General features: G+C 58.1%; 1 protein-coding gene across 4 annotated transcripts in view; it reads right to left on the reverse strand.

Annotated features, from left to right (window-relative positions):
• The window catches only part of CASZ1 (castor zinc finger 1), a 145,201-nt gene that overhangs the window by 52,644 nt on the left and 68,014 nt on the right, over positions 1-24,543 (reverse strand). For 2 of the 4 annotated variants that reach the window (XM_045063734.1, XM_045063737.1), the window contains exons 1-2: positions 823-1,046; positions 344-382 (exon numbers count right to left, since the gene is read on the reverse strand). In XM_045063734.1, coding sequence (XP_044919669.1) covers positions 344-382; positions 823-871 — 88 coding nt within the window. In that variant the 5' untranslated portion in view covers positions 872-1,046. Of the gene's footprint in view, positions 1-343; positions 383-822; positions 1,048-12,153; positions 12,206-24,543 lie in introns of those variants that run through there. The other 2 variants (XM_045063736.1, XM_045063735.1) reach the window with 2 other exon arrangements.

A 24,543-nucleotide genomic window follows, 5' to 3' on the forward strand; every position in this document is an offset into this window, starting at 1 on the left:
CACGGAGCCATTCAAAAAACACGGAGAACAAAAAACCCCCACAAAAAACCCCTAAATCCTCTCTTTGGGTGCCCCCCAGCTCCCTCTCCCCTCTGTTCTTTCATAATGACAAGCATCAAATTAGTCACAGTCACTAAGCAAGTAACAAATAATAACAATAATATCATCCGAAGCCTCGCAATCCAGAAACCAGGGCGAGCGAGAAGCGCAGCGGGCGCCGGACCCTCTCCAGGCCAGCCCCCACCCCTGCTCAGCTGCTACTGCATTGGGCTAAAAATACTAACTTCCGTAAAAGAACCGAAAGAAAAGTGAAAGAGCCTCCCCTCGTTCCCACCGCCGGTACCTGTACCAAGATCCATTCTCCTCTCTTTGGTCCCAAACTCTTCGAGGAACGCCAAAAACAGAAGGGGAAAGAAAAAAACATCTGTTTAGTCTCGCGCAGCGGCCCCCGCCGCCCCTCTCCCGCCCCCCTCCGCTCGCCGCAGCCCCCAGCGAGGGCCGGACGAGTCCCCGGGACCCGGCCGGCAGTGACAGGGGGACCCGGGAGGGAGAGCGAAAGTTTCTCCCTCCCTCCCTCCCCCGTCGCTCTCACGCTCCGGCATTGCACACTCGGAGCAGCTCCTCTCGGCTCTCGAGTTTATTAAACTAAAAGAGAAACTATTTATAGACGCGGCCCGGGTCGGGGGGCCCGAGCTGCCCGAGAGGCCGAGGGGGGCCCCCCCGCCCGCGCCCGGCCCGGCCCCGCCCGCGCCCCCCGCCCGCGCCGGGGTCGAGCCCCGCGGCGGCGCCCCCTGCCCTCCCCCGCCCCACTGCCGTACTCACCATAGTCGGAGAGTCGAAAGCCGAATTCACTTAAATAATCAACTTTCATAATACTTAATTAATGCCTAATTGCAACTGATTACTCCCCGAATAACAAGTTGTTTTAAAGCCCTGATGTCATTGCTCCTGACGGTAACACTCAGGGTAACAGTTTGGCAGGAGGGAGCGGGCGGGCGGGAGCGGCCGGGGGCGCTGCCAGGCGCCGAGGTGATTGGCAGGGCGGCCGCGGCGCCGCCTCCTCCGGGCCGAGCCGCGCCGCCCCGGCAGGTGAAAGAGCAGAGCTCGGCCCGCCCGCGCGCGCGCCCGCCCGCCCGCCGCGGTGCTGGAGTGAATGGGCGCGCGCTCGCCCGCCCGCCGGCCGCGCCGCACGCGCGCCCCCGCCGCGTGCGCGCTCGCGCGCGGCTCCGCACACCCGCTCGGGCGGCCCGCCTCATTGGCTCAGTGATTCCCCAAACCTTAGACTTCGGAAGGAGGGAGGCGGGGACTCAGCGCGCGGACCCGGGCAGCAGGGGCGAGGCGAGCGGCACTCGCGTCCCCGAGCCAACTCTGGCCGGACAACGGCGGGCCCGCGAGCTCGCTCGCTCCCGAACGCGCCCGGGTCCCGGCCCCGCGCGCGCCCCTCGACGGCGGCCGCGCGCGGACTCGCTCCGGGTGCCGGCCGGCCCAAGGCTCGCGGGGCGCGCGGCCGCGCAAACTTTTCCGCGAGGGCGGACGCAGGTGTGAGCGCCTCGGGGTCGCGCCTGCTCGGTCGCGCGCTCCCGTGCTCCATCTCGCGCGCCCTGTGGGCTCTGGGTGAGGCGGTACCAGGGCTTGTGCTTCCCTTCATACCCGACTGTCATGGTGGGGGTGGTGGCCGGGCTCTTTAGTCGCAAGGAGGCTACCGGGAGGTGGGCCTGGCGGGGTGGGGGGCGGGAAGGGGGACAGGACACGCGCTTTGGCCCTGCGCAGCTCTGCCTGCCACCTGCAGCAGCTTCCACGGAGAGCCAGGACCCCTAGCTTCCACCACTTGGGCTTGGCTGTGCCTTGAAACGGGCGCTGATGCCGCGCCTACCGAGCCGACCCAGGCCGCCTAAACATCCCTGCTCTTGGCCCGGGGTCTTTCTCCTCCTCCTCTGCCCGAATTCGGCCCCCCAGCCCTGCTATGGGGCCCCGAGGGGCAGCCAGTACCTCACTCCGCTAGGCAGCCTGCAGTCAAGCTCCCACCACAGATCCATGCCATCAGCTGGGCTTCCCTTCCACCCTCTTGCCTCATTAAGAACCTTGGCATGGAGGGGAAAGGCACCCTTGAACCAAGGACCCAGCCTCCTGCCACCTGCCCCTCGGGCAATGGCCGCATTTCCTGTCTGCCATCTCATCTCTGGACAAGGGTTCCTGTGCTCTCTTTGGCCCTCCTCCTTTTTCCTCAGAGAAAGTACTTTGGTGGGTCTCTCTGTGCCCAGACATCCCTGCTAGGGCCAGATACGTTGAAATTCCTTAAATTTTAGTGATCCAAGTTACCCAATGGTCGTGGTGGGGAGAGGCGGGGCGGGCTCAGGAAGGAGGCAGTCCGGTGAGCAAGAACCTGGGCAGAACCTGGGCAGCGTTGCTAGTACAGTACCTAGATCTCACTGTCACAAGCTCTTTGTCCCTTGTGTCTCCACGCTGCCACCTTCCTCTCCTCCTGTTTTAGGAAAGGCCACACTGCCTCCAATTAGGGCAAGGGACTAGACCCTGGGTTTTCTCTGGTCTTTGGGCAGCATTCAGCAAAATGGCACTGGCCTATTGTTGCAATATTTCTATTTTGCAAAAGGAGAAGCCCAGGGAAAGCTTGGGGCAAAAAAATCAGGGACTAACCAATCTAGTTGTTCTCCCACTTTCTCCTTGGTTTTTTTTTTTTTTTTTTTTTTTTGTTCCAAATGGCTTCACAGGGAGTTAGCATCTCTTCCCTATTTGACTGCCTTCCCTGATGCCTTCTTGGCAAGCACCTTTCCTGGTTGCCACATGCAACCCTCCACCCTTCACGCCTGCCCTGTTCCTATGTAGGAAAAGTAGCTAGAGAGGCCCAGACACTTTGCTGGCAGTCCCCCGTCCTTAAAACCCTGAATAACCAAGCCTTAAGCTACCTGGAGACCAGGACAAGCATTGGTATAGGGCAATCACTCACAGAAGACCGTGAGCTCTGCTCCCCACGCAGGATCTCAGGGAGCACATCTCCGTGTCCAGGACTACTCCAGAGTATACACAGGCCTCTGGCTGCTCTCACCCACGACTCTCCAAAGCAAGGCTTACAGCTTTGGGTTTTAACAACAGACACTCAGTCCCAAACCCCAGTCCTGGGCAGCTGGGGTGAGGCAGAGTAAGAGTCACAGAGGAGTGGAGGGGTGATTTCTGGGTTTATTTGATGACGCACGTAATGGAGGCCCCCTGCATATGTGACCCACATGACCTCCTGGCTGTGTCTAAGTATCTTTCTGGGCTTCTGCTGCTGGTGGTCGGGGCATGGGAGGGCGTAACTTCCAGTTACCTAGACAAGGCCAAGAGGGTTGGCTGTGCAGCGACTTTGGGGCCTCTGATGGACAAAAGCTGGAGGCACCCGTCAGGCACAGTGGTGGAGGGGGGTGTGGGCGGCCCGAAGAGCCTCTGTTCTGCCAAGGCGACAGGCGCAATCAGCCACTACAGGCTTAAGAGGCCTCGCCCGAGAGCAGAGGACAGGCCAGAGAGGCCCAGAGAATGAGGCCATCTTGGTGTGTTATGATTTAAGAAAGTCTGAGAAGAAGGCTGAGGCATCGAGGTCATGAGGTATGAGTCAGAGGCTGCATAATGGAGGGGTCCCCAGACTTCTCCCTCTTTCTTTCTCTTCGGGTGTGTGCTTGTAGGAAGGGGAGAGGCCCAGAGCTCTGCCATCTCTGAGGCTATGGCCCATTTTTGCCTTGAGGACCCCGATGAGGGGACACCTCTTAGACCCTAAGGCCAGGCCACAGTGAGGACATTTGTGCCCAGGACTCAGGTCACGGAAAGCCTAATGCCTCAATTCCTCCCGGTCTCGAGGCCCCAGCTCCTCCTCACGCACTCCATCCCGTCCCCAAGAGAAGATGCGGAGCTGCGCACGGGAAATCCCAGCCACCGGGCCCCTCACACGAGTCCAGGGAAAACTGTCAGCTCTCCCCAGGATGGCTTCCACGCTTGGCTCCCAGTCCCCTCACACCCCCAGAGCGTGCCCACTCATTCTCTATCCCTCCCGAGCCCGGGGCCTTCTCACTCACCAGCCTGTTTACACACCAGGTATCTCAGGCTTTATCTGCTCTCATTCTGAATTTGTAACTTTCACATAAACTTGAACAAAGCTCCTTTTGTTCCTGCACCCCACCCCAGGATCCCAATAAACTGGTTCCCTCCGAGGCGACTGGGCCAGGGCACGGAAGCCTTGGCCAAAGGGCTGTGTGTGCATGTGAACAAGCATGTTCGCACCTGCGATGGAGTCCGTGTGTTTGCGTGTGAGCGCACTGCTCAGGCTGACGGAGGGAGGGTTCGGGGAGAGCGTCGAGTGAGCAAAGTGTGGGCAGGAAACATTGTGGCACGGGCACGGGACGGTCCGCCAGGCCGCAAGAGGCCATGGGCCAGGGATGGGTGGGTGTCCGGGCAGGGGGCACACAGGGATGCAGAGAGGAGTAGGGGAGTGGGCGGCGGAGTGAGGGGCCGAGGCCAGGCTTAGGCTAAGTATAAGGCAAATACAGGGATCGCATTATGGCCCATGTATGGGGCTGGCACAGCCGCGCGCTCGGCCCCGTAATCCTGTTAGCCAGCAATCTCCATTCCGAAAGAGCTTCATTTCTTTGTGAATATTTGTAAACTAGATATCTAATGGAAAATTATAGGAAAATTATAGTGAAATTCATGACGGAGAAATCCGATTATCCCTAATTCAATTATGCCATCTTAGCCCACACAGCACATTTCCCATTTTTTTCCCATAAATACCGATGCCAGGGGTCCCGGTAATCAAATAAAATTGAAAATCATCTTCCCATTAAATTCAATTAGCCGCAATTTCTAAAGCCTATCAGAGATTTTAATTACTAAATTATAAAATTCTCCAATGCTAAATTGAAACCAAAAAAATTGCACATCCTTATATTTCAGAGAAAAAAAAAAGGGCCAGCAAAATCCTTGAAAAAGAATGCCCTCCTTTCTGTACCCAGCTCCAAGGCAGGCTCCCCACCCAGAGGGACCTCATATTGCTGCCTACTTGCCCACTTGGGGTTGCAGCCAGGGGCATGGAGGAGAGGTCTCTGCCCGGGGAGGGGCTGAGGCATATTCATTTAGCAGAGGGACAAACCACACCTCCAACTCTAAGCTTTGGCTTGGCTGGCCCCTAGGGAGGACCTACCTTCCTCGCTGGCTGTCCCGTCTCCCGAGATACTCTCTACTCTGTCCCCCCACGGAGACAGTCTAGAACTGCCACCTTCTTGGCCCACGGACAGGGCTCAGGCTCAGGTTGGGGCTTGGCCTCGGGGCTCTGCATGTTCTAGGGCGGCAGGCCAGCGGCAGCACAGGGTACCCTCACCACGTTGCGGGGCCCCCGGATAGCCTGGGCTGGGGCAGAGGTGGGAGTGGGATGAGGCCGGTGTTGAGGGTAGACAGTGATGGCGGGATGGCTCCGTGGCCCTGAGTCTCCTCTGAAGAATACCCAAGGCCCATAGGTCCTGGCAGTGTACCAGCCTCCTAGGAGAGCTGGGGGTGGGCCTGGCCCCAGCCTGGCCTCTCTTCCACTGCAGCTCATTCTGTTCTCCTCGCCCTCTTCTGGAAAGCGGACAGCCGCGAGCCGGCCAAGGGGCTTATGCCCCAGCCCAGGGGTAGCCCTCGCTTCTCCTTTTAGGGAAGTGGTGGCCATAACCCCAACAGTAGCCCTCCTCTCTCTCCCCCACTTACCCAGCTCTAAAGGGTGCTCTAGAAGTCAGGAGAGCCTGGGGACGTGGCATCGGTGGCGGCATAGAGTGACCCTAGGTCTGACCCCCGAGGTGGGTGGCTGGGGCGGCAGCCGAGGGGCCGGGCAGCAGCCGAGGGGCCGGGCGGTTCCTGGGCAGCCAACAGCCGAGTTGCCAGCAGCCCAGCGCCCTGGGAGCAGGGAGAAGCTTTAATTTGCCAGGCAGTCAGGAGTGCCAGCAGGGGAGGCACCCGCAAACAAAACAAAAACAAAAAAGTTAATTATCTTTGGCTTTTTCTTAATAAATATCCAAACTGGCCGGGCCGGATCCTCCGCTTTGGAGGGAGAGAGGAGAAGGAGGAAAAAACCCCAAACCAAATCCAACAGACTCATTCTCTGGTCTGCCTTTCCTTTGTGTCTCCTCCTGTATTCATCTCTTATCAGAGGCAGGATGAGTTTCAGATTAATGTCCAAATTTTGCAAGTCAAGAGTATGGCCACCAAAAAAAAAAAAAAAAAAAAAAATTCTTTTTGCAGCTTTGGGGGTGGGGACAGCGGGGGTGTAAAGAAGAAAGAGGCGGGGGGAGGACAGGACAGGAGCAAAGGAGAGAGCGAGAGTTGGACAGAAAGAGAGTAAGTGTGATGTGGTGCTGAGCTTCTCCAGTTCCCCTGTGGGCACCACACGGCCCAGCCTGTGGCCCCAACCCGGGCGGGACCTGTTCTGGAATGTTGTGTTGGCATTGGATTTTAGTTACAACAATCAGCTACAGGAGATGTGGAGATTTCTCCTTTTAAAACTCTGAAACAACCGAGGTCTCACTGGCCACTCCAGCTCCCCTGTTGCCCTTGGATCCTGTGCCAACCCTCCCTTCCAGGAGCTGGGCTGGGGAAGAGAAGGTGCTAGAGGAGGGGACGTTGGCCGTCCTTCTGCGGGTGAGATTTTTCTGTATGGGCTCGCAAGGGTACCTAGGGAGAGAGATGCGTGTTGCTGCCTGGGCCTACGTGTTTGCATGGTGCTTGTACACGCCTGAGCCTGGGCTGTTAGAAACGTGTGGCGGGGGAGAGGGGGTGGGGTGGCCGGGGCAGCCAGGACATGGGCAGACAGTCCCTCAAGGAGCGCTGACTCTGGAGGAACCCACTACCTGGGTTCACACTCCCGCTCCCTCACTCCCTGGCTGTGCCACCTTGACCAAATCACTGACCCTCTCTGAGCCTCCATTTTCTCAGCATCAAAGGGAATAATTAGTGACTGCCTCGGGCTGGGGGTCAAGGAGGAATGTGGAGTGACTGCTAATGAGTATGGGGTTTCTTTCTGGAGTGATGGAAATATTCTAAAATTAGATAGTGATGGTGATCACACGATATTGGGAATATACTAAAAAACCACTGAATTGTACACTTGGCATGTAAATTACAGCTCAGAGAAGTGGATTATAACAAAGTGGGAATGAAATGGGGGGGGGGGAGAACAATAGCACTGCACAGAGTGGTAGAGGGCACAGCATGTAGCCTGGCACAGAGTAAGCACTCAGAAAGGACTGGTGAGCAGAGATGAACACGGACCTGGCCGGATGGGCTGGCATCCCGGGCCCTGGGCTGGGTGCCAACAGACATCTACCTGGGTCCCCAGCACTGGTCCAGCAGGTCGTTGAGCAAGCTGAGCCACCCGCCCCTGCGTGGATGGGGTCCCGGGTGGCTGTTCCCTGGCAGGGATGGGAGAGGGCATGGCACTCCTCCTGCCTCTCTGCCCAGGTCCCTGGAGAGGAGGCTGCCCACCGTGGCAGGCAGACTCTGCCGCTCACTTTCCTCGTCTCACAGAGCACTCATATTTTCCATGTGCAGCAGACCGTGAATTCACCTTCATACTAGTTACAGGGTTATTTAGCTTCTCCTGACACTGACAATCACCAAACTTTAATTCGCTGCTTGGCTTCTCCCTGCTGTGCCCTCTGCCCACCCCCAAAATCCCTGGGAGAGGGTGGGAAGGATCTAGTCCGGCCCCCTGTTGCCAAAGCCTGCCCTTCCGAGTGATGGAGTGACAGCAGGAGGGGGTGCTCAGAAGAAGATGATGGGCAGAGAGTGGGGGCGGGGAGTAGGGGGGAAACAGTGCGGGAGAGAGGAAGTAGCACCAGGGCTAAGGGGAGCTTCTGTCCTGCTCCTCCGGCCTGACACTAATGTATTCAAGCCGGCATCCATCCTATTGTGAATGAAGATTCGGCTGACCGGGCTTTGGGTCTGAGGGCTGGGAGCCCCAGCCAGGACCTTCAAGGCCGGGGCTCACCGAGCTCCCAGGACCGGGCAGCTGGCATGGACTGGCTCGTTTGCCTGATTGCTGGATGAGGAGGTGCCCGCCCGGCAACCCATGAGGGAGCCCGTTTTTACTAACCTGAGAAGCCAGCTTTCGTTTTCCTCTGCCTCCCCCATGCCAGGTCCTCCATTAGGCTTCTGCCTGCCTTGCAGAAGCTTCTCCCTGGCTTACTGCTCCGCTGCCTGCATCCCCTCTCTCGGCCTCCCGAAGTGGTCACCAGTATCTTTCCCCAAAGCCCCCGAGACAAGCGAAGGAGCGCCAGTTTGATCTGAAAACCCTCTGGTGGAACCAGGCGATTCCCTTATTCCCCAAATCCAAAAGGGTCCTGTCAGCCACTCATTAGTCAGAGTCCCGGGAGCGGAGAGCCAAGCCGAGAGGATTCTCCAAGACCAGAGGCCAGGGGAAGGACCTGGGCTGGGAGGTTCCGAGGAGGAGGAGAGGGACAGCAGGGCAGAGCCAGGAGGAGGGGAGGTACTGGGAGATCCCTGGGGGGTGGGGGGAGCCAGGCTGTGTCAGCTTCCACCCAGCCTCATTCCGCCGCCCCACCCCTGCCCACGGGGGAAGTGGCCATGGTGGCCGGGGCAAGAGAGATGTCACGGGGCCAATGGCAGAGAAGGGAGAAGGAGCTTGTTGACTGTAAACTGTCCATTATGGCTCAGATTATAAGCATATTGCGCAGGGCTCTCTGCACGATGCCGAGGAATCCAATACGCTGAAAGGTTAATGCAATCAATTAGGGTGACAAGGAAGTAAAGTAAAGCCTTCGGAGTAGATGAAAAGGAGAGAGAGAGAGAGAGCGCGCGTGCTTGCGGGCGCTGTGGAGTTGGGGGTGACGGTATGGGTGGTGGGAAGGCCAAGAGGGAGAGAAACCAGCGGGATGCTGGCAGGGGGAAAGGGAAGGACAAAAGGCCGGGAGCCCAAGAAAAGACGGCAGTAAGAGAGCCGGCGGCAGAAGCAGCAAGAGTGGGCAGCCAGTGGACAAGCTCTGGCCTCAAACCTCCGACTGCCGCCCAGCTTCACCTTCTCTCCCCCCGCCCCGGCCCCCTCTCCATCAGCGGCTCCCCTAGGGCTTGGAGCCAGGCTCCCAGATCAGCTCACAGCACCAGTAACGTGTCAGAGCTGCCTTGGTCCCTGTTCCCGTACGCAACAAGGGCCCACCACACAACTTCCAGGGCCTTCTCAAGTGGAGCTATGGCCTAGTTGCCACCTTCCCCAGAATGGGCCCAGGTTCAAATGCAGACTCTCCCCTTGGCCTGCTTCACTCCCAGCAGCACCCATGAACACAACCTTCACGGCTCTCCCCTGAGTACCTAGTTCCTCCTTGCAACAGCCTGGGAAGCAAAGAACATGGTGCGGGGCCCTTTTACAGAGAGAAAGTCAGGTGCTCAGAAAACGTGTGTGGTTTCCCAGAGCCTGCCGCAGCAGAGGACCCTGCAGGGGAGGGCACACAGGACCCCACACTGACCTGGGAACCCCAACGCCACTCAGCCTGCCACCGCGGGGCTTTTCTTTCCAGGGCACCCACTGGAGTGAGGAGACTCATCTTCCCCAAGAAGTCAGCCCCATAAGTCCTTGGGCAGGGGCGGGGAACCCCTGAGAACCTGCCTGGGGATGGCGAGGGCTCTGGGAGGTGAAAAGCTACGGGGGAAGGAGGGAATGTGAGCTCTTGCTACCGGTCAGGCCCAGGCCAAACACCTTTGGCCACGTGAACTCACTCATCCCCCTAATTTTGTCTGCAAAAGTAGTTGTTTTGGGGGGCGCCTGGGTGGCTCCATGGGTTAAGCATCTGAGTTTCGATTTCAGTTCAGGCCATCCTGTTAGCGTCCCACATCAGGCTCTGCGCTGAGTGCGGAGTCTGCCTGAGGTTCTCTCCCTCTCCTTCTCCCTCTGCCCCTCCCCCCCACCACAGGCACACTCTCTCAAATAAATATACAAATCTAAAAAAAAAAAAAAAGTAGCTATTCTGCTCACTTTACAGAAGAGGAAACTGGACGTGAGAGCTTAGTGAAGGCAGAAGACTACGCTGGGCTCCTGGAATAGGATGCCAAGCTCTCAGGAAATGGTGGCTGTCAAAGGAAAGGCAAACCTGGACTTGTAGGTGGGTAGGACTGAGCAGAGGACAAGGCCCTGAGGAGGGCAGAGACAGGGGGGGCAGCCCCTAGCAGACCAGGTCTGCCAAGTAGCCCGCAGCCCCCAGGATGGGCTCCCACACCACTGCTGGAACCCCCTGGAGCAATCCCATGGAAGACAAGAGCACACGGCGGGTGACAGGCAATGCTATGGACTTAACGCCAGGAGACGCTACACTTAAAAATGGTTACGGTGGTAATTTTCACTTTAGGTATATTTTGCCAGTTAAAAAAAAAAAAAAGAGCAGAGGTCAAGAGACAGCAATCTTTTTTCATAAAGGCTTAGAAAGTATTTACGCTTTGGGGGCCAAATGTTCTCTGTTGTAGCTGCTCAGCTCTGCCACTGTACAGTAAGCTGCAGCCACGCCCATATGCAAATGAGTGGGTGTGGCTACGCACCAATAAAACTTTATTTACAAATACAGGCAGTGGGCCTCCAGAGAATAGAAGCACCTAGGGCTGATTTTCAAGATCCAGGATGCTGTCCCGCTGCTTGGGGACAGGAGTATCTGATCTGGACCTTGCCTAGAGTGGAGGGAAGGGCTGGGCAGAGGCCTCAGGTGGAAGTCAGGCTCTCATGATCAGCAGAGGATAGATTAAAAGAAGAGAAAGAACAGGTGCTGACAGGGGGAACCCCATGTCCCCGAAACGGGTCTGGCACCCAGCCTGCCCAGAAGCCCTTCACTTGGCTTCGGATCCTCATGGATGATACGCAGGGGCAGGCGGTGGTGACTTGGAGCTCTCTACATTCTAGGAGTCTCGACACCACAAGAGAGGCATTGCGCTACGGCAAAGAGGGGATGGGAGTGGGCAGCGGAGGGCCAGCCTGGCCAGAGGGGACGCCAGGGGGAGGAAGGCGAGGAGAGAGGCCCGGGGAGTACGGCTGTAACCAGGGTGGAGCTGGCGGCAAAGGGAGGAATCTCCGGGCCCCAGCGAGAGCGCAGGGCGCGGGCCGGGCCTGCCCTACACCGGCCGCCTCTGATCACGTTTTCAGGGCCACTGCCCGCAGGCACAGACAATGCTGGGGGAGCCTTTGAAGTCCGAAAGGGATGCCGCGGTGGGAGCCGCACGAATCTCCTCCCTTCCCCCCATCCTCCCGGGGGAGGGGGCCAGCAGGACAAAACCCGGAGCCGGTCACAGCCAGGCCCGAAATGCGGGAGACAAAGGGAAAACAAACAGGTTTGGAGCCAGGCGCACGGTGCCCTGTCTGTCCCCCGCCCCACCAAGCCAGGATGATGGATGGCTGCAGCCAGCCAGCTCGCCCGCCGGGCGGGTCCCGCTATTTACATAACACTGGCGTTCCACCGGTCACCTCTGACACCGCGCTGCCTGGGGCCGAGGCCCGGTGGCCCCCGAGGTTCCTCGAGCCACTGGCGAGGGGGGGGGGGGGGACGACTGAGACAGCCTGTGAAGGCCCAGCCAGACGGGGGAAGCCCCCGGGTCTGGGAAGGGCAGGTCAGCAGCAAGATCTGGGCTCAGGATCTACGGCTTCCTCCCTACCAGCCACTCACGGAGAGGGGAGGAGGCCACCGGGGACCTGCAGCTTCAAGGAGAGAGGCAGGGCTGGAGTTCTAGGGCTTTCAAGTCCATGAGGCTCCCCAAGAGCTAGAAGCAGAGCTTCCAGAGGTAGCCAGCAGAGGCTGCCACAGTGGGCAGACGGTGCTGTGCAGAACCGGGGCTGGCACCGACGGGTGACCGAACCCAGGCACCAGGGAGGCCTCTGCCCCACACCACCTCGAACACATTCCATGCCCACAGTCCACTAACCAGGAGCCCCTGGCCCATTTCCAGCCTACAAGCCAATCTGACACGTTCCTACAGGGCTATTGTTTCTGGCCAGGTTCAAATGGGCAGTGTGGCTCCGATCCTGTCTCCATCTTCCCAGTCCCCCTTGGGTACTCCACAGGACAGGACCCGGCCCTGAGTGACTCCAGCACCAGCTCTCCGGTGCAGGAGACAGGACAGCATATCGGGGGAGGGTCTCGGCCTTACCTCGCAGCGGGTCCTAGAGGCTCCTCTTTAACAGTAGGGGCGTCACTTCATCCTGGGGAGGGAGAGAAAAAAAGGCCGGTTAGTCTTTGAAGGCAGGATGCCTGCAACTGCCTAGTGCGTGCCCTCCATCCTGCTGTGTGCCCAAGGACTCCCTGACACGACGGGCCAAGGGGCTGATATTCCAGGACTGGCAAAGGGGGTCAAAAATGGATTTTGGATCATTTAAGTATATTCCAACCAAAATTTGAAAAAGTTCAGAAAGCAGTGGGAGCTGATGCCAGGGGAAATAGGGCCCTCAGGACACACCCCTAACCAAAGAGGGAACAGTCACACCCTACTGCACACCTGTCTGCGGAGACAGAGATAGAAGTCTGTTGGTGGCCGGGGAGCGGGGTGCAGTGGTAAACTGAGGGGCCTGGGACGGCAGAGCACAGCAGCACCCATGCCTTCACTCTCTTCCCCAGCCCCTGGGAATAAAAACGCCACAAGGCAAGCTGTTCACTACTTGGAAGTGAGAGACAGAGGGCAAAGATGGACCAGGGGCCACATCACCCAGAAGCCTCACCTCCCAGGAACAGACTAGGACAGTACCTTCTACCTTGAGGTCCTACCAAGGAGACGAACCCACCCACGCCGGGGGCCCACGTTAGGGGCCCATGTAAGGAAAGGGACATGGTCCAACAACGGAGAGGATCTTTAGCCAACATATAACTCAGCCCAGCTTGCCAGGCTCAGACCCTCCTGCCCGGAGTTGAGTTTGGGAAGACAGACTCCTGATGTGGATAAAAAACCCAAGGAGCCCTTAGTCCCCACCCCGACTCCCACCTCCACCCTCCGGCCCTGAGGCCTCAGAACCCTACCCCTACTCGGGAAGACTTTTCTGTTTATTACGTTTTTTCCTCCCCACTCCCTCACTTGTGGCTTATCAATGATGCAAGAGGAATAACACCAATTTCCTTAGGCTGTGTAATCCCCAAATCAGATTGGGGGGATTGCAAGAGGTGAGGTGACCTTGTACAGGGCTCCCGGAATGCCACCCAGTCCTGCTGCCTGCCCTCTCTTTCCCAGGACATATTTAGACAGATAATGCTAATTGTACTTGACAAGTCCTCCTAAGGAGGGCTGGGTCTTCTGCCAGCTTTCGTGGCCTTGGCTGAGCTGCCTGGGCAGAGGGGCCTACCCAGGCAGAACCCACCCTGGCAGGCACAGGGCTCTGGGGCACGCTGGGCTGTTGGGAAGGCTGCCCCCCGCCCCCAGGGGTGCCTCCTAGGCCCACCCGACACAGAGGGTGAGAGGCCGGGGGTCCACTGAGATAGGGGGCAGTAGAGAGGAAGGGAGGGCTCTGAGGTAGGAGAGTGGAAAGAGCAAGAGGCCAGAGAAGGGAGCTGGGGCACACAGAGGCCGAGCAGGGCGGGGCCGCAGGGCGGGGGCTGGAGAGCTGGGCCTCGGCTGAGAGACTCTGGGCAGACCTGGCTGTCAGAACCCGGCCGCGCGTCCATCCCACACTTGCTGCCTGAGATCTCTCCGGGTGCCCTGGCCAGCCTCCCTTGAACCCCCAAAGCCCCCCAACCCCGTAACTCCAGTATCTCCCTTCCACCACCTTTTTCTCCCCTCCCATCCTCCCCTGCAACTGTGCATTTATTAATTCATGAGGCACTAATTAGTTCTTTGTTTAATTTTGTGTTAAACAGACTGACCGGAATGATAACGACTTGCAGCACGGTGTTGCCGTCCCCAACCACCCCTGTTTTCTGACAACAAGGCAGCGAGGGAGGCCGGAGCTCTGAACCCAAATCCCTCAGCAGTTGCACTTCATTAAGTCAAAATGTGACAAGAAGCTTAGAGAGCAACTTGCAGATCCGATCGCACACAACAATCACAGGAAACTTTGCGGGAGTTGGCCCGGGGGGGGGGTGGGGGGGGGGAGTCGGGGGGGTGGGGAGGAGGAAGGGGGAGGGGCAGGGATGCTGCCCGTGGAGCCCCAACCTGAGGTGGCGCCTCTCACAGGCCCTGGGGCAGGTGGCCTGGCAGACAGGAGCAGTGGGGCGGCTGGGTGCGTTTTGGAACCCCAGGGGGAGCTTGAGAAGTTCAACTTCTCTGTTTTCTTCCTCCCCCCTACCCCCCCTTGCTCCCAGGCATCTCCTCCTGTCTCTCTCTGCACCCCCACTGTCCCTGATGTCTGGTCTGGCCTGTGTGAGCTAGTGGCCAGGCACCCTCAGGGCCCCGCAGAGGATCAGAAGAGCGCTGGGGCTCAGGAAGGGCTTCTACAAGGCCAGGGAAAAGACACAGTGTGCGAAAACACAGAGTAGAGCAGGAAGCTCGAGGTTTGACCGAGAAAGAAAAGTAACGCGTGCTCAGGGATCATGGCCCATGCGTCTCTTCTCTGCCAGCTGTCCGCGCACTGCTCCTCTGGCCAGCTGTCCGCCACTGCCCCTCTGGCCCATCCACCCATCCGATGGTCTTTCTCTTAAGTACTCCAACCGGAAAACTGAGGACCGAAAGGTTGCGTTCTGGGTCGAGGTGCCCGGGAAATCAGATACAGAACCAGGTCCTGGAGCTTCCAGAGGGAGGCAGGCAGCTGAGTTAACCAGACCAACAGCCGGAAGACTGGATCCCTCCTGTCCATGTGAAAAAGCAGAAGCCTGGCCCCAGAGGTGTCAAGCCGCTAACCCCACTGGCCCGTGGCCCGAGTGAGGATCGGGGGGGAGCCCACTCAAGCCAGCCCCACCCCAGTCTGAAGGCAGGGCCCCTGGCCTCCCTTTATACCTGGCCCTCATTCCGCAGATGTGGACGACACCATCTGTGAATGAGAACACGAGAGGGGTGTGAGGAGGAGGAGAAGAACAGAAGTGCCCAGAGAAAGTTGCCAGTTATGTGCCTCGTGTGCCAAGAGTCCATTGCCTTCTCCCCATTGGCCACTGTGCGCCCGGTGCGGCCCGGCCCTGGCTGTGAGCGCGGTGCTCCTGGAGCCCGGCCGGCCGGCCCACGGCACCCCCCCCCCGCTCCGCCTGGCCTGCCCTCACCCCCGGCCAGTGCAGGAGTGCGGTGGTCTCTCCCCGAGCCTGGCAGCCCTGGGCTGGCTTCTGTTAATTTGCTGTCAGGCTGCCTAAGCAAACCAATTAAAACTAATCATTAATTATAAAAGCGAGTGAGGAGAGTGGAAGAGAGGGAGAAGGTGGACATCTGAGAGGGGAAGGGGGAGAGGGAAATGGGAAGGAGAGGGGAGACCCCTGCGGGCCAGCGGGGAGCTCTGGGGCGGGGGCGGTAGCGGGGTGGGGGGGGGACACTAGAGGCTCCTCGGGGCCCAAGGAGTCCTAGGGTGGAAGGCGGGCTGGATGGAGGCCAGAGCTATGGAGGGGGGCTGCCTCCGGTGAGGAGACGGAGGGACAGGCAAGGCGAGGAGGGAAGGGGCAGAGGGAAGTGTGAGGAAGCTGCCGTGCCCAGCACGCCGGGACCTGAGGAGGCCTCACCCAGCTGTAGTCCCCTCTGGCTGGAGCCACCGACTATCCCGGACTTGGCTTCGCAGTGTCTCCCCCACAGCTCCCCAGCACCATATGTATGAGGCTCTGCTGATTATGCAGCCCCAGGCCAGGCTCCTCGGCCCCTGCCGCCCCTACCTGCTTCCCCAACCCTCTCAGGCCATGGCGGCTCGGGGCAGCTGTCGGCCCCCATCTACCCCCCCCCCAATGCGTCCCCTGCCCCCGCCCCCATCCTCACACACACCCTCTCCACGGCCCTTTCACAGGAGCTGAGGCCATGTCAGCCGGCAGCTTGAGGAGGGGGGCAGCACAGACAAGGGGCAGTGTCATGGAAACGGGCACTTTCCCCGAGAAATATTCTGTTTGGCCTCCTTCCTGCATTGAGGAGCTGTCAGGAGCCTGAGTGAGAGCCACACCACCCCGGGACCAGGCGTGACAAAACCTATTTTCTGCCTCAAATTTGATTGATTAAAAAACTTTTTAGGAAAACCATGTTAAAAGAGTGAAAGAGGGAGAGAGAGAGAGAGAGAGAGAGGCAGGGAGGAATAGAGGGGGAGAAAAGAAAGAATGGAAAGTTCTGCCAGGGAGAGAAAGGCCACAGGCAGGCAGGGGCTGAGCAGTTACCCCGCAAACAGGCCAGGGGATGTGGGTCAATGGGACAGCCGCAGTGTAACCAAGCAAAACGGAAAGGTCAAAGGAACCTGAAACTTTTACACAGTGGTTAGCAGGACAAAGAGGGGTCCAAGGGCTCTGCACAATCCAGCAGGCATCTGTCCCCTCTTAGGGAAAGGGACCTAACACCCCAAGGCAGGCAGGAGGTGGGCCCCCCAGCACCAGGAGTCTGAGCAGGTCTCTGGATGGGTTCTGGGGGTGGGGAGAGTGGGGAACTGGTTTCCAAACACTCTGGGCTGGAATTTGGCCAGAATCCTGAAAAATCTGTACAGGGTCAACAGGGAGAGAGGGTCCGGTCGTTTTGGGGCAAGAAAGGGGTTTTCCTACCTTGATCTGTCAAGTCTTGGCTCAAGAAATATGTTTAATAAATACATAAATGAAAAGCACGAAAGTACTCAGCTGACTCCCACCAGCCCCAGGGCCTCTCGCTCACCCTCTCCGCCTTACACGTTCCCTGCCCAGGCCTTGGTCCCTTTGCCGGAGGATGCCCTGAAAATCCCCATTCCTGGCTTGCCGTTTCTCTTCTTCCTGTCTCAGAAATGCTGGGTTGTGATGTGATCAGCCCGTGATGGGATGGGAGGCCCCTGCCTGATACTCAGGCTTCCAGAAGAGGAGCCAGCCTCCCCACCCCTCCTGAGACCCCACGAGAGGAAGACACTTTTCCATTTCCCAGAGGCCCTGCCTGATCATTGAAGGCAGAACTGCCTGAGGTCTTCCTGGTGGAGCACATCCTCTCCCTACTCAGAGGGAGCCAGCTTGGTAGCGGGGTTTGCACGTGCTTCCCCATCTGAGAGCCTCGAAGGTCAAGGCGAGGAGTCATTCTGGCCAGACCATCAGCAAGAAAGTTTCCTGGGAAGAGTGCTCGGCAATGTCCAATCCAGTCCTTGCCAGCTCAGAGCTCAATGAGGGTAAGGCAGTGCCTCCTTGGAAAGACGGTCACATGCTGCCACATAGATGCACAGACAGACAACACCTGCTCTGGGCGTCGCCCAGCCCCTCTGCCAAGTGAAATGACCCTAGATCTCTCTCTGTCCCCTGCTCTGTAGTGGTCTTAGAAATTCAGGGAGTGCATATGGTGTGCATGGGGTGCGGTGCTAGGCATGTGGAAGGAAAAACATCCAGCACATGGGAGCAAGAGCAGAGTCAGGGTGGAGGGACTACAATCTTGCTTCTGTCACTTATAACCATGGGGTCTGGCAGGCCAGCCTGCTTAACCTTTTCCAGGCCTCAGCTCCTTTAATGAAAAGTAGGAGCAGAAGTGCCCACCTCAAAGGCAGTTGGTTCCCTGAGTCTCCCCTGAGTACGCACCACAGGCTGGATACGGTCCTAGGCCTAGAGAACTGTGGGAAACCAAAGACAGTCCTCACGGACCTTCTGTGCTCACGGCTGTGGCCAAGATTTGCTGAAAAAACGCGCCACACTCTGGTCCCACACCGGGGGGGAGTGCTCAAGCTACGTTCCCTGTTCGTACCTTTCAGGGTCCCCGCCTGGAAGAAGCTGCGGGGAGATGCAGGTATAAGCCCAAAAGAATGGAACATGGACCCAAGTAAACTTGGACACGGACATTCACAGATGCTCTCCTCACAAGAGCCCAAAGGCAAACAGCAGCCCAAACGTGCACCAGCGGATGACGGGATGGACGGGGTGGGGCGAACCACGCTGCGGAATATCGGGCAACCGTAGAAAGGAACGGGGTCCTCAGACACACCCCAGTGTGGCCGCACCCCGAGAACGTGCTAAGGGAGAGAAGACAGACACAGGGGGCTCGGATCGTCCCATTGTGAGTACGTGGAATATCCAGAGCCGGCAAATCCATGGGGACAGAGGGCAAGTGGGTGGTTGGCAGGGGTAGGGCGAAGGGGACTGGGGAGTGGCCGCTAACGGGCATGGGGTTCTGTCTGGGGTGACGACCAATTCCCAGAACTGGATGTTGGTGAGGGTTGCACGACACCGTGAAGGTGCTTAATGCTACTGAATCATACGGTTTAAAATAGTGACGATGGTGAATTTTAGGGGACGTCCCTTTTATCTCAATGAGGTAAAAGAAGAAAGCCAAAGAAATGGTGGCAGAAGCAGTCCTGGCAGCTTGAGAAAGGAGAAAGATGGCCCCTGGGTGGCGGCTCAGCCTGGGTGTTACAAGGTCAATTGTCACAACTCAGACGGTCCCTTATTCTCGAGAATGGCGGGCGCCCCTGCCCAGGGACTTCCTAGGCCTCTGCGAGATGCGGTTTATGACCGCCAAGGGGAAAAAAGACAATGTGGAAAGGCGAAGGTGGCTCCAGGGGTGGGCCTCCCAGCAGCCTACGTCACTTAAGAGCCCAGGATTCTGTATCCCGGATGCTCCGGTTCCTGCGAACACGCGAGCGTCCCGTCTGGTGAGCGGAGCCCAATGCACATGGCCTTGGCCAGCAGCCTCTGCCAGGCTCCCCCGATGACTTCCGCTTCTGCTCAGATGCCTGGTGCGACACGACACGCTGCCCTCTGGGCGGGGAAGGAGGGTCTGGATCGAGGACTTCCCCACCCACAGGGCTAAGGGCCCCCCCCCCCCCCACCGAAGGATGGGGTTCCACCTGGCAGGGAAAGCCTGGGACATCGGGAGCGCCGGGCCCTGGGGGCAGCCTCCCGAGCCCTCGCCCCGCCCTCCTGCCCGCATCCTGAATGCGTGTGCGCCCGGAAACCCCTGCCTTGGCCCGGGAACTGTCAGGAGATCAACAAACAAAAGCTGCTTCTTGACAGGGAGTCATTTATATTTTAGCTTCGTTCCATTATCCTAACGAATCCTTCATCAGCAGATGCAATATTAACAGCAGAAAATCAGCTCATTACATCCGGGGGGAGTTCATCAAGACGGCAATCATGTATGCAGCTCCCCAAGCCTGCGAGCGGCCAGTGTGGCTGTTATTTATTTATTTTGTTAGTTATTTATTTAATTTTGGGGGTTCTTTCCACATAATTGCGCCGCATCTCAGATCTTTAATAAATAATTTGTAGGTCCTGAACTGCAGACGGCTTTGCTCTCTGCCATGAGAGCCTGCATTAGCCAAAATATTTACCAATATTTAGAAGTCATTAGAATCAGAAGGGAAGTGAGGAGGGGTACTCTGTTCTTCCACAAACAGCCTGGTTTGGGGCTAAGGTGCTCTGCCCTCACTCCGGTCCTCCGACCCCATCTCCTGGTCTGAGAGGAACCGTTCTGGATGGGATGGATACTGCCGCAGGGCAGGCCTGCGTCACTTGCTTGGGCTCACTTGGTTTGAGGGGGTTTCCTGGGAGCTCTTAGACACACAGGGCACAGAGGTACTGCGGGCTGCTCACGGCTGATGGGACTGGCTGCTGGAAGAGCCTTCCTGGGTGCAGGGGTGGGCACCTTGGCTTGGCATGCCGCAGCATCCTGCAGGAATGGCACTCCCCGGGTCCGCCCAGCACTGGGGAGCTCAGCCAGGGAAGACTGACCCCCTCCTCTCAGCCTTCCCAAGGCTACGCCTTCAACATCAAAGGACAGGAAAATTCAGGCAGACTTGTCCCATTTTACAGATGCGGAAACTGAGGTTCAACCAACTTAATTAAGCTTTCTCCCCAAGGTGGCACCACTAGGCAGAGGCCTACAACCAGGGTTTAGACCCAGAAGGGGCTCTGCTGCACTTCCATTGTGTCCGCTGGGTCTGAGGCTTCCGGCGACACAGCCCGGCCTCCCAAAGGCTCCTGGCTCCAGCCCACAGGGCTGAGGTGGCCACTGGGCCTGATGGGCACCCCCGCCACCGCCCCTGGGCTGGCCATGCTTTCACAGGTTTTTCCCAGCGGGGGCTGGATTTCTGCCCAGCCAGGAATGTGCTCCCGGGATGTCAATTCTAATCTCCCTAGCGCTCTGACAGAATTAAGCTTCAGTTTGTCCGACAACATCCCAAAGTTTCAGAAATCCAGGGCAGACTCTCTAATCAGGCTGGAGGACAAAGGTCTGGCCTGACCCTGTCACTTCCATTCACTCCTCCTGTCTGTCTCCCCGCTGCGGCCTTTCCACAGCTTCCTCCACCCTCTGCCCTTCCCTGGCCAGCTCAGCTCCCCCCTCTCCTCCAAGCTCCCCTGTTTCTCCGCCCAGCATTTCCCCTCTCCTGGCAGTGGGCTAATCCTGGGGCTCCACTATCTGTAGCGGCACTCGGCCTGGCTGGCCTCACCTTGGCCAGGTGACCTCTGGGAAACTGCCTCTAGAGAGCACACAGGCACGGCCCCTCCTCGGCTCCAGGTGAAGGGTGCTTAGGGCAGAGCTGTTCTCAAACTCTGCCTCCCCTTGCCTTGGGTCAGCCTGACTTTGGGTTCCCCACAACTGCTCCTGAAGGATCTTCTGGCCTCAGCCAGCCTCCACCCAGTTAGGAGGGCCCTTGGAAGCCTTGGCCCTTTAGCCATGTTTGGGGACAGCTATGTGAGCAGTGATGTCCCCACCTCAACCAACCCCTTGAGGCACTGAGAGGGACACTGGGTAGAGAAAAGGGGCTGCGGCAGCCATGGATCGGGGATAGGCAGGGCCTGTGGTGACCACCCTGATCCCTTAGCTCTGCCAGGCCATGACACCGCTAGAAAGGGGTGAGGGGCTCAGCAGCGAGGGAGCGGTGCTAGCTGGGCGGAGGACAGTCCCCAGGAAGCTGCAGAAACAGAGGTGCCTCCTTTTTACTACACACAGCACCTAACTCACTCCTCTCCACGTGGCTCTCATCTGGACCCAGAGAGGTGGTACCTGCCTCCGTTTCTGGAAGGAGTCGGAGTAGGCCCAACCTTCAGAGAACACACACAGAGGTGTCGTAGGGACTGCAACTTAAATTCCATCTGCTTACACCGAAAGGTGCACATGGAGCTGAGTGCAAGGGGAGGACAGGGGCAGTCCTTGAGCCAGAAAGCCAGCTCAGGGAGGGGCTCCCCGAGAGAAAGGGGCAAGAAGAAACATACAGGGTGTAGAGAGAAGGCTTGAGGAGGAAGAGACCGAAGTGGAAATGTCGTTCTGTCCTTCTGCTGCCCCTCCAGAAGGTACAGAAATCTCGAGTGGCCAGGATAGGGGGCTCCCCCAGAGCCACCCAACTGGCAGAGAGCTTGGAAAGTCCTGGAATGTTGCAGTAGGCGAGGCCTGCCAAAGCGCCTCCAGCTTCCTCCTGTGACCTGGGCAGAGACTTGACCCTGGGCAGGGATCCTCCCCTCCCCTGCTTCCTCGGCCATGCGGACGGATGGACCCCCTTTCCAGAGTTGCAAATTGCCATGCCTGAGGGTCTCTCCTGCATTCTGCCTTCACCAGCTCAGCTCGAAGGATTCGCCTAGAGACTGAGTTGGGTTGGGACGGCAGGGGGACAGGAGGAACAGATAGAAGTGGCCAAGGAGAACGAAAGGTCTCTTTCACCAGCCCTTTCCCCGGAAGAAGGAAGATACTTCTTGCACTTTTGCCAAAAACCAGAAACATCTACAAAGGCCACCGGTGGAGAATGGAAGAACACCTGCCTGTTAGTACTTTCCAGAAAGCGCCTGCAATTCCCACTGCTGCCACCAGCCCCCCCCACCCCGTGCAGCTCCACAGCCCCCCAAAAGTCCAAGTTGGCTCCTCTGCCCTCCTGCCCGCCTGGCCTTCTCTCCCTCGCCGTGCTGGGTGTTGGTGAGATGTTGGGTTTTTTCTTTTTTGCAATTTATCAGCGGATTGTGTGGAGCTGAGTGGTGTGAGCCTCACCCTGCTAAATAAAGCTTTGGTATTTCTGATAAAGCCATCAAATTCCTTATCACACTGACACAAAGTGCATTTAAAGAGACAGACACCCTGTCCCTCCCGCCCCACCGGCCCCTGCCCCCTCCACTCAGTTCAGATTTCCAGCTGCTCCGGCTGTTCTGGATCAGACACCAAATAGAGCGTCTGAGGATGTGGAGGGGGGTCGGGGAGAGGGCGCAGGGTGGAAGCCAAGGGGCCAGTTGCCCCCTCCGACTCCCACCCACCCACCCATGTCAGAGCGGCCGGCACCCAGACCAGGGACCCGGGTCTGCAGGGAGTGGCATGTACTTCCTGCCCCAACTCTGGAAGCAGAAGGAAGCTATCAATAGAAAGGTCCTACAGCAGGGGACGTCCTCATAAACAGAACAATCCTGTGTTAGGACAACAGCCGGCAGCTGGAGGAAGAGGTCCTGATGAGCTGCCGGACCAGCAAGGCTGCTCAGTTGACATGAACATGTCCAGTCACTGTGCCCACAGCAGTACCAAAAGGGGTGCCCCGGCCGTGGTGCTGCCCAAGACGGGGTGCCCCAGGAGTACCAAGGTGGAGTGCCCTGGCCATGGCACTGCCAAAAGGGGGTGCCCGGGCCACGGTAGTGACAAAGTGTTGTAAAAGGAAGACCAAGAGGGCCACTGGACCCCACTCAATGTAGGGCTCGACTCCTCCCACTGCCCCATGCGGTGGGGGACAGACGAGGAAACCGAGGCTGGCCCAAGGCCACAGAGCCAGTGGCAGGCCCCAGCAGGGGCTCCAGCCCAGGCTGGCCAACAGCTCTGTGGAGTGAAAGACCCTCTTCCCCTAATTGATTTGCCAAGCTCACGTCTACCTCCTCGTTTATGATCCCACAAAGACAGGCCTTCCTGTGTCCCACGGCCCCCTCCCACCTCCTGGCCCTAGCTCGGCAGCCCAGGCCCTGCGCCCACACACAGCCTGTTGGTTGAGGAATCAAATTTATTATTTTTAATTATTTTGATTTATCAAAGCAGCAGCTACAATCATATTAAACCAACTTGGCTTCTTGGCATTTAACAGATACGCTGCTGCAGGACTCCCCCAGACTCCATAAAACACCCAGCCTGTCTGCGGGCTCTTCAAGGAGGGCACCCAATGCTCCTTCTCCAAGAACCCCAAATTTGAGGGCCACGAGATATCCCCATCTGCCCTGCCGGAAACACATGCTGACAAAGTTGCTGATGGCCAGAGAGAAAAAGGAACAAGCTGGGCAAAGCTGCCAGGTCCTTTGGGAAATGATCGCTTCCATTCCAAAGTCTCGACCTCCTGAGGAGTGGGCAGTAGACCCAAGCCCCTGCCCCCTTAGCTGGCATGTGTGGGGTGTCTGTCTTATCCCAGGCCCATGTCTGGGCCCTCAACAGAGATGAGCCAGATTACTCCTTGGGAAGAATGACTGCCCCCTCTTTGCAAGGGGAGAAATCCTGCCCAAGGTACACAGCTCAAAAAAACAGCCAGGCCAGTGTCCAGGCTGATTCATTTTGAATGAAAAGCCCTGGTTCTTTCTACCATACCTCTGTACCTTCCCCCCAGACCCAGGAGCACTGTTTCTGCCCAAGCACCATGGTTAGTAGAGGAAGACTGTGAAAACGAAAGAACCCTGAAGTTCAAGGTGATGGCCCAAGGCTGCACACACCAAACATTCAGAATCTGGGTGCTTGGGAGAAGGGGTCCCTAGAAGCAGCACTGTGGGGCAGGCAACACCAACCCAATAGCCTTCCACTGGATGCTCGGGCCCACCGCAGGGTGTAAGGAGAGGCTGGCCTGCTTTTTGGGTGGGGTGGGGGGAGTTGCACAGGTGAGTGGCTTCTCAGCTCAGCCAGGGAGCTGACCACGCCCTCAGGGCCAGCCCAATCCCTAGGGAGCCCAAGAGCCCAGGGCCCTGCATGGCAAGGACCAGCAGGGTGTGGGAACAGGGTAAGTGGGCACTTCATAGTTCTAAGCAAAACCGCACACCAGGAGCATAGGTGGGCCTGGAACAGACCCCTCCGGTTCAGGGGCCCACAGAACCCCCAGCAGTCAGCCCCCTGCAAGTCTTGTGAACACGGGCCGGCCTCTCTCGGCGGGGTGAGAGGAGGCAGCAGTGCTGAGACAGAGTCTCAACCCACGTCCTCTGATTTCATATGTGGGAATTATAGTCAGCTGCCGTCAAACCAGGAGCCAGACCCCACTGGTCCCCACGGCCCAGAGGTCCCACAGGCTTGTGTGAAGAGTGCGGACCTTATCCGGTCCCTCTGAGGTCAAGTTTCCTTATCTATCAAATGCATGGGCTGATAGTAGCAGTGATGATTCGGGGAGACAACGAGTGCCACGCTTAGCCAAGTGTCTGCACATTTCCTAGGTGCAAAAAGTAGTGGCAATCAACCTTGTCATCATTGTCACCATCATCATCATCATCATCATCATCACCTAAACACAAGGGATTGTGGCTTTAGGCCCAGTGAGGGCAGAGAGACTGGGGAGCAAATCTGATATTGCTGACTGGACTCACTGCT

This window comes from Mustela putorius, unplaced genomic scaffold, assembly GCF_011764305.1.
Source record: "Mustela putorius furo isolate JIRA1106 unplaced genomic scaffold, ASM1176430v1.1 tig00003853_pilon_pilon_pilon, whole genome shotgun sequence".
Lineage (NCBI taxonomy): Eukaryota > Metazoa > Chordata > Mammalia > Carnivora > Mustelidae > Mustela > Mustela putorius.